Source organism: Schistocerca nitens, chromosome 8, assembly GCF_023898315.1.
Source record: "Schistocerca nitens isolate TAMUIC-IGC-003100 chromosome 8, iqSchNite1.1, whole genome shotgun sequence".
NCBI lineage: Eukaryota > Metazoa > Arthropoda > Insecta > Orthoptera > Acrididae > Schistocerca > Schistocerca nitens.
The window spans coordinates 619,688,878-619,704,984 of NC_064621.1; the positions used below are offsets into that span (position 1 = coordinate 619,688,878).

Consider the following 16,107-nt stretch of genomic DNA (forward strand, 5'->3'; position numbering starts at 1 on the left):
ATCTCCGGATCTGTCCCCCATTGAGCATGTTTGGGACTGGATGAAGCGTCGTCTCACGCGGTCTGCACGTCCAGCACGAACGCTGGTCCAACTGAGGCGCCAGGTGGAAATGGCATGGCAAGCCGTTCCACAGGACTACATCCAGCATCTCTACGATCGTCTCCATGGGAGAATAGCAGCCTGCATTGCTGCGAAAGGTGGATATACACTGTACTAGTGCCGACATTGTGCATGCTCTGTTGCCTGTGTGTATGTGCCTGTGGTTCTGTCAGTGTGATCATGTGATGTATCTGACCCCAGGAATGTGTCAATAAAGTTTCCCCTTCCTGGGACAATGAATTCACGGTGTTCTTATTTCAATTTCCAGGAGTGTATTTGTTCAATGAATACCCGTTTATCAGCTGCATTTATTCTTGGTGTAGCAAGTGGTCAGTAGTATATAATGAAGTACTATCTTAAAACAGTTGCGCAAATGCTTAGCCAGGCTTTGATAACTCCACTAAATTTCGAGCGTACAGTCGCACAAATTCAGCTTCTTCTTGTAACATTTCAGCTGTGTGTCGTTCAGTCATCTTAAGAGTGAGCCACTCCAGCACTCGTCCCGTCCTTTTAAACCCGCAGACCGTGCCCATGCGCATGCGGTCACAGGTACACAAGACGCCAGATATGTTGATCGGTGGCAAGGAGGTACAATATGTGTGTGAATTATGTCTGTATCTGTCCGGTCGATCCACGCTGTGTTATCGGTGTATCACTGTGAGATACACTATGGCGACGTCTTCGCTAGCTTATAACAAAGTGACAGATTAAATGATTTAGCCAGGCTGAAGCCGCTATCTCTATTAATTAAAATAGGTGCCAACCGAATTTCAGTTGCTTCTTTCGCAAGTGAGTGCCAGGAAGATGAAGTCGAGACTAAAATTTCGACGCCGTCGTACATCATACAGTGCCCAACGTCAATACAGTGCTCTACTACCTACGGTATTCTGTGCATCTTTCAAGGACTGTACGTGTCGTCCGGCCGATGTATGATAGGCCACGCTCACAGTGTGTCTTGTAAACCTCAGGCTTCCGAAGCACCAAATCGTTTTCAGTGGAACCCAAAACTGCTGCTGTCATTCGTGAAGGACAAAAATCACTTTAACTTTGTGTTTGCTGTGGTTCCGTCCTATTATTGATGGGCCACATTTTTCAGGAAAGCTGTGGACTTCAAACTTTGAGTGTCTTCTTATGCATTTCTTGCGCCCACCGTTGGTTTCATGCATAGAGCCGTACGTATCAGCTGGGTAGAATCGGCATCGGTTTCAAAAACTCTGTTCAAGTGAAGACGCTCGTCCTCCAAACTGCTCTCACCAGCATTTGTGTGTGCTCTGTGTACCAGAGTCCTGAGAACACTAATCGTCTGGGAAAGACATAGCAACTATTTTCACTTAAATGTAAATCCGTATGCGTCATTTTTCGATATACTACATGTCTCAAAGTGGCATCATCTTTGCGTCATACAAAAACATCAAAAATGGGAAGCATTCCTCTTTTTCGATTTTCGTGTCTGTGTCTGGAATTCAGGTGGTTTAAAAATTCTTGTAATTTATCTTCACCATAGAGCGACACTACAAATCTGTCATCAACATAAGAGTAAAATGCTCTGTGCTTCAAGCTTGCAGATTCCAGCGCCATTTCCTCGAAGCCCTCCAAAAACAAGTTGGCCACAAGGGCCGACAAAAAGGACTACACTTGACGACAACATCAGTCTTTTTAAAAAAAATTCTGATTAAATAAAAACTAGTTTCAAGTCTTGCTATGTTTAAACAAAGCTGAAATCCCTTTATCAAAGATTTTGCCAATAACAGATAATATTCCGAGTGGGGAAACTTTGTGGACAAAAACAATACTCGTACATCGAAACTGACTAATATACCAGAACTGCTCACTCTCAGTGATTTAAGTTTTCCAATGAAGTCGGCAGAGTTACGTATGTGATGAACACATTTTGGTACAGTAGATCTTAACAACGACGATAAACGTCTGGCACAGTCATACGTTGAAGAGGCAATGTTTCTCACTATCGGTCACACAGGAATTTCTTCCCTATGGATCTTTGGAAGACCATTAAGTGTCGGAGGAACTGCACCACTTGAAACATGAAGATGCACAGGTCTTGATACGACTGGAAATTGGGGTAAGCGTTCACACGTTTGTTTGGTTCAGTGCACAGCATAACCGAGTTCCCAGATGCCTGACGACAGACATCAAATATCCAACGAAAGCCTACTTACAAAGTTTCAAGAACCAGTAATAACGCTTAACAACGCCCATGATGAGGCCGGTGATTGTGTGGGAGCAGAACTGTTGACACATCGACCACCATCGCAGACTATAAAGGCAGATGTGGAAAGCAGTGGTCACAGCCATCTGGATCTCTCTCTTTCTCTCTCTGTCTCTCGCTCTCAAACACAAACACAAACACACACACACACATTCAGTTGTCCGAATCACAGCTCAGTGTTTTACTGTCCATTAAAATGAAACAACGAGTCAGATATATCCCCTCTTGAATGACATTTTCACTCTACAGCGGAGTGTGCGCTGATATGATATTTCCTGACAGATTAAAACTGTGTGCCGGACCGAGACTCGAACTCTGGACCTTTGCCTTTCGCGGGCAAGTGCTCTACCACTTGCCCGCGAAAGGCAAAGGTCCAGAGTTCGAGTCTCGGTCCGGCACACAGTTTTAATCTGCCAGGAAGTATCATATCCCATCTTGTTCTCTGCATCTCCTATCTGGTACGAGCAAAGGTCAATATTTGAACCCAATCTGGTTCAAGGCAAAATGGACGCTAAAATTAAATACTTCCACATCTAAATTATCCTTATTATTGATCAAAATACACGTAGAACTCATGATCTAATTTGAAGGCTAATGCGCACTTGGTAACGAGCTATGTTTGATCTTTGCATGACGCTTATTTCAAAGTACAGTGGAGCCACAGATTAAATATTTCCACAGTTAAATAGTTTGATTTGTTGTTGTTGTTCTATAACTGTACAAAACACTCGTCATCTAAAATATTACGCTATGCGCTAAGCAGGCAAGACTGTGGTAGTTGACAGATCCAAAGAAATAAATGGGCATTCATAACTCAGATAGAACTCGAACACCAGAAGCTGACATTGTGTGAGTCATAATCTAATAGTAGGTGTCGCCTGAAGCGTGCATTACTGTGTAATTTACAGGTTGAGACACACTTGGTGCCTGAAACATGACTGTCGATTCTCAGATTAAGTGCCACAATGTTATTCCAAGTTTTAAATTATCTGTGTTATTATTCTGTATCAGTGCAGAGCATGTATGGTTAAAATAACATGCTAAACAGGCAATACAGTAATAGTTGAGTTAGATACTTAGGCGTAAACGAGGCTCAGTTGCCGGATGTACTAAAACGAACTTTCATAACCTCCCCAGCACAATTTTAGGGGAGTTGAGGTTGATGCAACATATTCTGCACTTGACAAGTGTAAGTGTCGTCACTGACTGGCTAATAGTGTCTTTTATTGCTTTTGACCTTGAACTACGTGGTGCATTCAAGTACTAAGGCCTGCAACTTTTTTCTCCGGACAGGAAAGAGATAGAATCATGCGCATTGTTTTAAAATGAGGCGGCGTTCATTGTCAATACGTCCCAGAGATGGCAGCACTGTACGGCAGATGAAATTTTACCGCCAGCGGCGAGAATGAGAACTGTTTTAAATACTTAAAATGGCGACGTTTTCCTTACTTGAACAGCGTGCAATCATTCGTTTTCTGAATTTGCGTGGTGTGAAACCAATTGAAATTCATCGACAGTTGAAGAAGACATGTGGTGATGGAGTTATGGATGTGTCGAAAGTGCGTTCCTGGGTGCGACAGTTTTATGAAGTCAGAACATCGTATGACAACAAACCGAAACAACCTCGGGCTCACACAAGCCGGTCTGACGACATGATCGAGAAAGTGGAGAGAATTGTTTTTGGGGATCGCCGAATGACTGTTGAATAGATTGCCTCCAGAGTTAGCATTTCTGTGGTTTCTGTGCACACAATCCTGCATGACGACCTGAAAATGCGAAAAGTGTCATCCAGGTGGGTGCCACGAATGCTGACGGACGACCACACGGCTGCCCATGTGGCATGTTGCCAAGCAATGTTGACGCGCAACGATAGCATGAATGGGACTTTCTTTTCGTCGGTTGTGACAATGGATGAGACGTGGATGCCATTTTTCAATCCAGAAACAAAGCGCCAGTCAGCTCAATGGAAGCACACAGATTCACCGCCACCAAAAAAATTTCGGGTAACCGCCAGTGCTGAAAAAATGGTGGTGTCCATGTTCTGGGACAGCGAGGGCATAATCCTTACCCATTGCGTTCCAAAGGGCACTACGGTAACAGGTGCATCCTAAGAAAATGTTTTGAAGAACAAATTCCTTCCTGCACTGCAACAAAAACGTCCGGGAAGGGCTGCGCGTGTGCTGTTTCACCAAGACAATGCACCCGCACATCGAGCTAACGTTACGCAACAGTTTCTTCGTGATAACATCTTTGAAGTGATTCCTCATGCTCCCTACTCACATGACCTGGCTCCTAGTGACTTTTGGCTTTTTCCAACAATGAAAGACACTCTCCGTGGCCGCACATTCACCAGCCGTGCTGCTATTGCCTCAGCGATTTTCCAGTGGCCAAAACATCCTAAAGAAGCCTTCGCCGCTGCCATGGAATCATGGCGTCAGCGTTGTGAAAAATGTGTACGTCTGCAGGGCGATTACGTCGAGAAGTAACGCCAGTTTCATCGATTTCTGGTGAGTAGTTAATTAGAAAAAAAATCGGAGGCCTTAGAACTTGAATGCACCTCGTACATGCGACTGTGTTCCACTGGTGTACAGAAACGGACTTTTGAGGAAGGCTGCGACATTTACTGATGGGATCTATTGTGCCACGGTTCTCTAAAGGACTTAACTATATTTTCATAATCAAATACTACATAATACCAGTATCCACATCACGTTTAGCCACCAAATTCAAATTTTCCGACACCTTAGAGCAACAGGGCATAGTGAAAATGACGCGTCTTGGCGAGATAATACATTGTGGCATACAAACTGTATATTTTCGTAATACACAATTATTTGTGCAGAGTGCACTAGTTTGCTTATGTGAAAGATAGTTATGGAAAATGTTCCACACACATATACGATCGTGAACGAAAACTCAATCTTTGCACGAAAATAGAGTAACGCTTAAAAGTTGCTATGTTTCTTATCAAAATACGTGAAGACTTCTTCTATGACTTTACAAAATACGCGCAGGTCGCTTATTGTACTACCTACCTAAGCACTCCGTCTTCAGGCCACAAGTGGCCCATCGGGACCATCCGACCACCGTGTCATCCTCAGTTGAGGATGCGGATAGGACGGGCGTGTGGTCAGCACACCGCTCTCCCGGTCGTTATGACGTTTTCTTTGACCGGAGCCGCTACTATTCGATCGAGTAGCTCCTCAATTGGCATCGCGAGGCAGAGTACAACTCGAAAATGGCAACAGCGCATGGCGGCCCAGATGGTCACCCATCCAAGTGCCGGCCACGCCCGACAGCGCTTAACTTCGGTCATCTGACGGGAACCTGTGCATACACTGCTGTGATGCCGTTGCCTACTACCGACCTAGGTTCAGGTTAAACTGCCGTTGTCAACTTTTCTTCGACCTTTGTGGCACACTTTAGAGAACCAAAAATTGTATTATTTAACAAATCCGTTAGAACCCTAAATGGTTCGCGTATTGGCAGTATTCAGAAAAGACTTTCAAAGCGTTTACATCAGTCAACATTATCCAAAATGTTTTCTAAGTCTACAGACGCCATAAAAGTTGATTTATCTCTTACCTCTAGGATAAATTGCTAAATCAGTATTTTGTCACATTTTCCTACCATTTCCAGGAAATCAAACTGGTTTACTTAATTAGTGGCCAAAAGACAGAAACTGTATACCGACTTACTCAAATATCTGCAATAAGAAATGTATCTCATATCACACTAAACTAAGACATTACATCACTTTCATTTAATCAGAATGCTTGTATAAATCAGAAACACATATGTTGAACGGGAAAATAGGAATTGAATACCCTGAGAAAAAGGAGCGCATGATTGTAAGAAAAATTCTCAGACTGAAACTTGTAGACGAACAATACCGACTCAGAAGCACACAGGAAATGAATACACTAATATCTATGGTGACATTATAAGACAAAGGTTAACGTTCAATGTGCACATTAAAAGAATGAACCGAGACGGACTTATAAAACAAACAATCGAATTCTTTGACAACTAAAGTAAGGCCATAACGGATGTGATAAAATGAGATCATAACTGATCTGAAATTGACAGGAGTGACACCAGACTATGTCCAACACCTTATATCCAAGACCAAAATTCATAAATGGCAAGCTGACCAAGAGGGAAGATCAAAGAAGAGAACTTGAACAAAATGATCTGGAGAGAGGAAAAAGGCCAGCAGAAAGAGAATGGAAGAAATGGAGGGAAAAACGAACCAAACGACAACCTCTATGTATTACGCGTAGTATTAATGTGCTCATTCCGAAGTGATAATAAAGCGACAACTTTGTTGGGGTGACCTCTGCAGCAATTACACAAATATTCGTTTTATAAATTGAAACTATATATTTTTGCTGCTGTCTGTCCTTTATTTATCTATTAAATTTATTTGTATGTTCATAAATAAATATAGATTGCACCAATGAAAAGGCGTTTTAATTTACAAAACGAATATTTGTAAATGGCACATGAAATTGTTAATACTATGGCTTTACAATACAAAGATGCACAGAATACCGTGGGTAGCAGAGCACTGTATTGACGTTGGGCACAGTATGGTGTGCGACGGCGTCGAAATTTTAGTCTCGACTTCATCTTTCTGGCACTCACTTGCGAAAGAAGCAACTGAAATTCGGTTGGCACCTATTTTAATTAATAGAGATAGCGGCTTCAGTCTGGCTAAATCATTTAATCTGTCACTTTGTTATAAGCTAGCGAAGACGTCGCCATAGTGTATCTCACAGTGATACATCGATAACACAGCGTGGATCGACCGGACAGATACAGACATAATTCACACACATATTGTACCTCTTTGCCACCGATCAACATATCTTACGAATAGATGAGTTTGAATTTGTGCACGTTATTTAGTTTGTTTAGAATCTATGTTGTTAACTCAATATTAAGAGACTTGAAATTTTTATTTTAAATTAGTTAGATATTTGTGGAAAGTAACCACGTGAGTTCGAATAGCCTGTACCCAGTGACCAAAGAAACAAATAGAACTGAAAAAAAAATTGGAAAGGACTTTACAATATAAAAGATGATTTTGAATTTGTGCGCGTTATTTCGTTTCTTTGGAAACTATGTTGTTAACTCAATATTAAGAGACTTGAAATTTTTATTTTAAACTATTTAGATGTTAGTGGAAAGTAAACACATGAGTTCGAATAGCCTGTACGCAGCGACCAAAGAAACTAACATAATATAAAAAAATAGGAAAGCCTTTACTGCAACATGTTTTCCAGGTGTATATTACAGGTCCAAAATGGAAACTTCTCCTTACGTGAATAACTGGTACGTAAGTTTAAATTGATAATTTTCAAGTATTAAAGCTGAAATAAAATGCAGGGCTACTGTTAAGTCCACATATTTGGTCTTCATAATATTAATTTATAGCTTTATTTTATTGCGTATGTGTTCTGCTACGTGTTGCTTACTTGAACTTTTGTAAAGCCAAATCGTGCATTTTCCAGTACTATATTTTTCAGTTCTCTCGGACAGAAATACTCTTTAAAGGGTCATTTGGTGAGGAACAAGTTTAGTGTGACGAATAAAAGTTATTGGCGCAGCCACATGTGTGTAAATGTTGTGTCATTTAATATTCCAAAACTGTCAAAAGTGAAAACAGTCTTCGAGAGCAGTAGAACAGAGTGTAGTAGAGTTTCGGGCATAGACTTACCAATACAGTTCCTCGGTCCCTCTCCGAAGGGAAGGTAGGCGTTGCGGTTGATGCTGGCTTTGTTCTGCTCGCTGAACCTTTCTGGGTCGAACTTATCGGGCTGCGGAAAGTACCGGGGGTCGCTGTGCAGGCCGCACACCGGAATGAAGACCCTGGTGCCGGGTTCGATTACCGCGCCGGACCCCGGCAGCTTGTACGGCACTTCGCACACGCGGTCCAGGAACGGCAGCGGCGGGTACATGCGCAGCGTCTCTGCAAGGAGGATAGTGCGGCTTACTGAGAGCCACACAGAGATTCCACACAGAGAAAGACACGCCCTTATTGCTAGGATCACATTGGGGTATTCTATTCCGGTCAGCGTCTACCGTCATCTCCTTTTGTTGACCAGATTGTCACCATCCACATGTGTAATGGTAAACAGATGTGGGTGAACGGGCAGTTTACTACCAATTACCTGACCTTACCATCGGACGAAAGTTCTTGAGCGGATGTAAGACAGTCGTCTACGAAATAAAATCTAAATTTTCTTCAGTGTTTCCACGTCAGAGAACTTAATCCAGTAAATTCTCAAACGGAAAGATCGTCCGCAGATAGTACAACGATAGGAGACTTGCAGTTGCACCTGTTATCCCTTCACAACAAGAGAGCTTTAGAAAGGCTCTCTTACGAACTTACCTGAAAAGATCTACGTCTCCGTGATATTGTAGAAATCCATGAATGTCTTAACCAGAACTCCTCTGTATTTCGCTGTCCAGAATATGCATCTTATCTGGATAATTCTTTGATTCACTTCGTTCATTTGTAGACTCCACTCGACATTATTCGAAGGCTTTACATCTTTAAAACAGTCTAAGAATAAAGCTCATGATTTCTCCAAAATTTTTAATTTTAGATGAAGAACAAGAAAGGGTGAATCACGCGTCCTTTGGATACGTCAAACATAACTTTCGTTTCACTACTTGTCTTCCCGTCAGCTACTAGTTAATGTAATATCTCTGAAGGAAATCCACGAGTCTGGACGCGTGGCTGAGGTGATATCTCATATACATGAATTTTGATAGGAAGAAGAAAATTTTTAAGAAACTGAAAGTTTACTTTCCGCTTCGTTCGCGTGCGGCAGTGTGACCGAGACCCGGTAAGTAATACCGGAGCCTTCTTTTCGACGGAACGTCGTGTGTTAATGCCCAAAAGAAGAGTTTCATTACCGCTATGCCTACGGGGTACAGAGAGCAACACTTACACGTTAGCATCTCTATTAATTTTTTGTAGTGTTATAATTTTTGTGTGAGCAAGTACTAACAAATAATGTGTGACCGAGCCAGAGCATTCTTTTTATAATGCTAACCTATTCCGGTTAGTAGAGCCTAGTGACGATGTCACAATTTCAATTTACTTTTTTTTATAAAAGTAAATGTGCACGAATAAAAGCCAAACGGTGTGCTAACAGGCCAAACGATGGTACCAAACAATTATTTTATTAATGAAATTGCAGTTTGACTTACCTCTGCTTTACTAGCGTTCCGACAAGCTTCTCGTGCTTTAGCATGTATGAAAACATGTAATATAATTATACTCACAAAAGCAATAATTCTATAAACAGATAACTGATAATATTAAAAAATCTTTAAGCTGAAGGCGTTATTTTCAATTTAAAACAATAATTTTCTGATTGTGAGATTTGTGTGACAGTCTTCTTTGTTTTGTTTTGTAACAAATTTTACGCATCGTAACAAATTTACGTACCGGTATATCCCTTTCACAATGGTCGTCGTCGTCGTCGTCGTCGACGTCGTCGTCTTCATCATTTCCCCTTCGTCCGGCACCGAGCTAGGTTGGGACATTAATTGTACTTCTGCACTCTCCTCTGTCTTTCTATCAGTTCTTCTTCTAGAACTGTTTTGTTGCAGTTCATATTTATTCTTCTTAAACCCTCCTTCATTGACTCAATCCGTCTTACACTCTACATCTTCCTCTATGCCCCCCTTGCCCTCCGACTTGATCACCGTTATTCGTTTTGGCGTTCTTCCATATTCCATTACAAACCATTTTAACCAGTTCTTCCTAATTCTCTGAATCTTTTCTACTCCAGTTTCGTTCCTGACATTTTCATTGCTCACTCTTGTCTTTCCTCTGTTTCCCTAACATACTTCTCAAGGATTTCATTTCAATGGGCCGGATTCTACTCCTCTCTTATCACTGTCCAGGTCTACCCTTTTGCTAACTTCATTCTCTGTTCTTGCATTTTGCATTATCACAATACAAGTCTCTATACTTTTAGCATCATGTTCTGTAATGCTGATATGTCCATTTCCGTTTTTCTGTCCTCCGGGTACCAACATAGTCCAGATTTTCTGCACACTCAATTTAATTCCATATCTCGCAATTTTTTTCATTTGGGAAGACTTTATTTCTCGTATCTCCTTATTGTTGGCTGTTCACACCACAGTATCGTCGGCAAAAAGCAGTAACCTCATCTCATTTTCCTATGAGCTTCTCTTGTCTCTTTCAAAGTTTCATCCATTATCACTGTGAATAATAATTGTGACCCCACACTTCCTTGCCTCAACCTCATAACATTCCTGAGCCACTCACTTCTTCCAACGTGGGTCTGGACTTGGTAAAGCTTTAGTCATATATTGCTTTAAGGCTTTTAGTTGTTTGTATTCGAAATCAATTTTTCTCCAAGATTTCCTATTCCTTTCCTCTGGTGAATCTATCGTAGGCCATCATCAACATGTCAAGAAATGTCATCAACAGATCTTTCCCCTCCCTACGTCCTTCCATCAATTGTATCATACTAAAGATTTGGTGCACTGTTGATTTACCACGTCTAAATCCGTACTGATCCTCTTCTAAGAGACGTTCGGCATATTTCTTCAATTTTCTTTCCCATATCGTTTCCATATCTTTTTCTGCTTATGCCATGAGTGTGAACCATCTATAGTTATCAAATAGTTTCATGTCTCCCTTCTTGGACACGAGAATTATCATCCCGTTTTCCAATTCTTCAGACAAACATTTACGAGTCCATATGCACCTTAACAACATTTAACAGTAGTTTTAAATATAATCTAACAATGCTTATAGAATTCTGAAGTGGTTTACTCCATGTTTCCATTCTAATATAAGTCACAAGTCAGTCGGATTTAATTTACTGGGCGTCACACGTCTCTTATAACTTCTGAGACGCTTGAAGACTCACAACGACGGCGTCATTTTAACGCTGTACGACAAACAGATACACGTCGTGTCACTACATGTAGAATGTTGAAGGTTTTTAGTGAGTTGACCCTAAATAACGAAAAGTGTGAGGTCATCAACATGAGTGCTAAAAGGAACTCGTTATACTTCGGTTACACGATAAATCAGTCTAATCTAAACGTCGTAAATTCAACTAAATTCCTAGGTATTACAATAACGAACAACTTAAATTGGAAGGAACACACAGAAATTGTTGTGGCGAAGGCTAACCAAATACTGCGTTTTATTGGCAGGACACTTAGAATATGTAACAGATCTACTAAGGAGACTGCCTACACTACGCTCATCCATCCTCTTTTAGAATACTGCTGCGCGGTGTGGGATCCTTACCAGATAGGACTGACGGAGTACATCGAAAAAGTTCAAAGAAAGGCAGCCCGTTTTCTATTATCGCGAAATATGGGAGAGAGAGTCACAGAAATGATACAGGGTTTGAGCTGGACATAATTAAAAGAAAGGCGTTTTTCGTTGCTACGGAATCTTCTCACGAAATTCCAATCACCAACTTTCTCCTCCGAATGCGAAAATATTTTGTTGACACCCACCTACATATGGAGGAACGATCACCAAGATAAAATAAGGGAAATCAGAACTCGCACGGAAAGATACAAGTGTTCCTTCTTTCCGTGCGCTATACGAGATTGGAATAATAGATAATTGTGAAGGTGGTTCGATTAACCCTCTATCAGGCACTTACATGTGATTTGCAGAGTATCCATGTAGATGTAGATGTAGATGTAGATTTCAGTATGACAGGGGAGTACTGTTTCAGGTAATAGCTAGTATGGATGGTCAGAAAAAGCCTGAAGAGGTTGTGAAGTCGTTTCGTTGTAGGGTGTGCTGATGAATAATTCTTAATTTAAAAAAAATTGCGTACGTTTTCTATTTAATTAATACTGAAGCTAGGTAACCAGGCCATAGCGTGAGCAAATTCATGTGGTCGATGAGAGACCTTGTCGCCAAATGTGATCTTTGTTTGATTTCCTAAAACCGACTGAGTGATTTGGGGTAGTGGTTAGCACAGTAGGACTCGCATTCGGAAGGACGACGATTCAAACCCAAGTCCGGCCGTCCTGATTTGGGTATTCCGTGGTTTTCCTAAATCGTTTCAGGCAAATGCTGGGATGGTTCCTTTGAAACGACACGGCCGATTTTCTTTCCGATCATGCACTCATCCGAGCTTGTGTTTTGTCTGTAATGACCTCGTTGTCGACGGAACATTAAACAGTAATCTTCTCCTCCTCTGGTCCTCCTAAAACCAGAGGAAAGCAACGACACAAAAATTGGATATGAGACGGTAGTAAGGTTTGAACTCGAACCAAAGTCACAGCAGTCTTGTTGTGCGTTATACGCTATACTATAACAACTGACACTAAATGTATCTGTCGGGCCACCTAAATTTGGTGGGCAATGGCCTGATATGGATCTTCAATACCAATTAACTCGTAACGGGCGTAACGTATCGATTTTTTTCTGAACGATTATTTCTCAGCACAACCTACCCTCGTACACGTGTACAAGCTTTTCAGACTGTTTCTGACGACCCTGTATACACAATGCCCAAGAAACGTTGCGACAACTCCAGGGGGTTGTAAAAGGTTTCTTGAGGAACAAATCGGAATCTGTGTTCGGAAACGTTATCCAACGACGTTGCGGAGCGTCGAAGTTACAAGCGCAGGCGCCTGCGACTAGGTCATTCCTTCAGCAGTAAACGTGCGCTGACGAATTGTATTCGAAATGTTTCCTAATGTTGTTTGTTACTCAGTGAACACGACTGACTGCCACGATTGCCAGTGGAGAAGATGGAACTGCTGCTGTACAGAAAGTCCTTTCCTCCTATTGATGCGGTGCTCTGCTGTCTTGGTGGACCATGGATTCGTACGTAGGTTTCTGTCCACTGTTTATTCTTCTTCTGGAATTCTCTAAGAAGAAATGGCTCAAATGGGTCTGAGCCCTATAGGACTTAACATCTGAGGTCATCATACCCCTACAACTACGTAAACCTAACTAACCTAAGGACATCACACACATCCATGCCCGAGGCAGGATTCGAACCTGCGACCGTAGCGGTCGCGCGGTTCCAGACTGAAGCGCCTAGAACCGCTCGGCCACACCGGCCGGCAATTCTCTAAGACCTCCAGTTCTTTTGGGTAGATGGAAAAAAAATAAACGGTAGACGGAAACCCGTGTCCAAACCTGTCTTCCACCAGGGCAACAGAGTATCGCAATCATATGAGGCGAAGCCTGTTAATGCAGCAACTAGCTACATCTTCTCCACTGACGATTGTGACACTCAGTCACAGTCACTGAATAAGAAACACCTTAGCGAGACCTTCCACCAACGGTACCTCTGCGTACAAAGTCAAGTTTGTTGCCAAAAGGGTGACGTAATGTCAGGCGCCGGCATTTGTAAATACGGTGCTCTCTGCCGTCGCTGAATGACGTTCGCGGACACTGGTTGGTGCCCTCGATTTTTCCCTCAAGAAACGTTCTAAAGTCCTTCGAGGTTTGTCGCAACATTTGTGGGACAAATGCAATAAATGCCGCACATTTATTTATCCTGAAAACAGGTTGGTTTTATTCGGATTTCCAATAGATCATATTATTCCCCATTGTTTTGGCTCAAAAATCCTATTTTTAAAAATTTGGTTCTGCGCAACCACCTGAGTGGTACCACTCTACTGGTTGACCTCAGCACCAACATCCTGGTGTATCAGTAACTTCCCTATCATCTGTATAATGCTTCCCACGGAATGCATTCTTCAATGGGCGGGAAGTCGGCAGGACCGAGATCCAGCCTGTAGGGCAGATGAAGAAGAGCAGTCCAACGAAGTTTTGTGAGCTTCTCTCGGGTGTGCAGACGTGTGTGAGGCCTTGCATTGTCACGGAGAAGAAGTTAGTTTGCATTTTTCTTGAGACGCTGAAGTCGTTTCTTCAGTTTTATGAGTGTAGCATTGTTCACTTCGGAGCTGTTCATTGCACCATGAGCAAAGACATCAAATGGAATAGCCCCTTCAGAGTCTCCGCGGAACGCGACATCACTTTATTGGCTGAGAGTGAGGCCTTTGACCTTTTTTTTCCGGAGGAGAGAGGGTGTGGAGCCACTCCATGGATTGCCATTTTGTTTCCAGTTCGAAGTGAAGAATCCCCATTTCATCGCCTGTGACGACGTTCGACTAAAACTTGTCACGACGAGTCTCGTAACCCGCAAGCATTTCCGCATCGAAGGTCCTTCGTTGCTCTTGATGGTGTTCGGTCAGGTGGTGAGGAACTCAGTGGACACACGCCTTTCAGTACCCCAGCTAATGGACGATTGTGTCAGCACTACCAACAGAGACGTGCAGTTGGGCAGTGATTCCTCGACCACCTTGAACGAGAGTGTCCGCACGTTCCAACATTATAGGAGTCATAGCTGTGGGTGGCCAGCCAGTACGTGAGTGATCGGACGGGTATGTGGACCTTAATGCGATGTTGGCAGACGCCTCACCCAACGGCTCACCGTGCTTTTGTATTCTGCCAGGTCTCCTTACACTTCCTGCAAGCGCCTTTGAATATCTGCGATGCTCTGGTTTTCTGACAAAAGGAAAGTCAATGACAGCTCTCATCTTGGAACGCACCTTCTTTACGGACGCAAATTGGAATGCTACGAATAGTGATTATGCTATGGGGGCTGAAGCGGGAATATTCCATGACGTCCCACAGCAAATTCCACATTTTTTCAACCGAAATTGGCCCAGGAAACGGTGTGCATTATTTATTTAACGCCCCTCGTATATTATCTATGAGAGCCCAACATTGATACAAAGGAATTAAACGTAAAAAGCAAACAGAAACTATACGAGTTTTACTTTTCTAGCAGGTAACTCTTTCTTAATGCGGTCTGTGTGGAGCCTGTGGTGTAACCGCCAGACACCACACTTGCTAGGTGGTAGCCTTTAAATCGGCCGCGGTCCGTTAGTATACGTCGGACCCACGTGTCGCCGCTATCAGTGATTGCAGACCGAGCGCCGCCACACGGCAGGTCTAGTCTAGAGAGACTCCCTAGCTCTCGCCCCAGTTGTACAGCCGACTTTACTAGTGATGGTTCACTGACTACCTACGCTCTCATTTGCCAAGATGACAGTTTAGCATAGTCTTCAGCTACGTCATTTGCTACGACCTAGCAAGGCGCCATATTCAGTTACTATGTCTTCTGAACAGATAATATTGTAACTCATGTACCGTCAAGAGCGACGTTCATCATTAATGGATTAAAGTTAAGTATGAAACTAATTCCGTCCGCTTTCTGAATTCTAATTCCTTGTCATGTTCCAGACCTCACGTCAGTATAGTTCTTCCCTCTTCACGCCAGCCTGTGTGAGCTAAAACGCGTGCATTTCAGCCTCCTCTAGTAACACGGTGTTGGAACTTCTGCCAACACAACATTGGCGACGAGAGTAAAAACGGTGTTCTGATCTATGCTGCCCTGATTTCATTGTGTCATGGCTTCACCACAATCTCCAGATGTACTGTCCTAATTTTATCGCTTACAGAATCAGCAGACGCAGGTATTACTGGATGCCCTTGGACAGCTCGTCCAGGGTCAACGTGCAATGCAAAACGATGCGGCAGCCACCGCTCCACCGCTAACGCAGCCACAACACGCAGTTGCACCTGCCTTCTGCCCTTTTGATGCTACGCTGGAAAGCTGGACGGAATGGTCACACCAATTTGGATTTCATCTCGCCGCCTACAGAATTGAAGGTAATGAACGGCAGCCTTTTCCTTTGTCGTCTGTCAGTGTGCAAAAGTACCGTGC

The 16,107-nt window shown here is 42.7% G+C and overlaps 2 protein-coding genes across 2 annotated transcripts in view; both read right to left on the reverse strand.

The window, feature by feature from the left end:
- The window catches only part of LOC126199134 (cytochrome P450 6a2-like), a 259,881-nt gene that overhangs the window by 159,748 nt on the left and 84,026 nt on the right, over window positions 1-16,107 (reverse strand). The window lies entirely within an intron of this gene.
- Window positions 1-16,107, reverse strand: part of LOC126199697 (cytochrome P450 6k1-like) — a 71,395-nt gene that overhangs the window by 5,072 nt on the left and 50,216 nt on the right. The window contains exon 6 of the mRNA XM_049936623.1: window positions 8,049-8,300. Coding sequence (XP_049792580.1) covers window positions 8,049-8,300 — 252 coding nt within the window. The remainder of the gene's footprint in view (window positions 1-8,048; window positions 8,301-16,107) is intronic.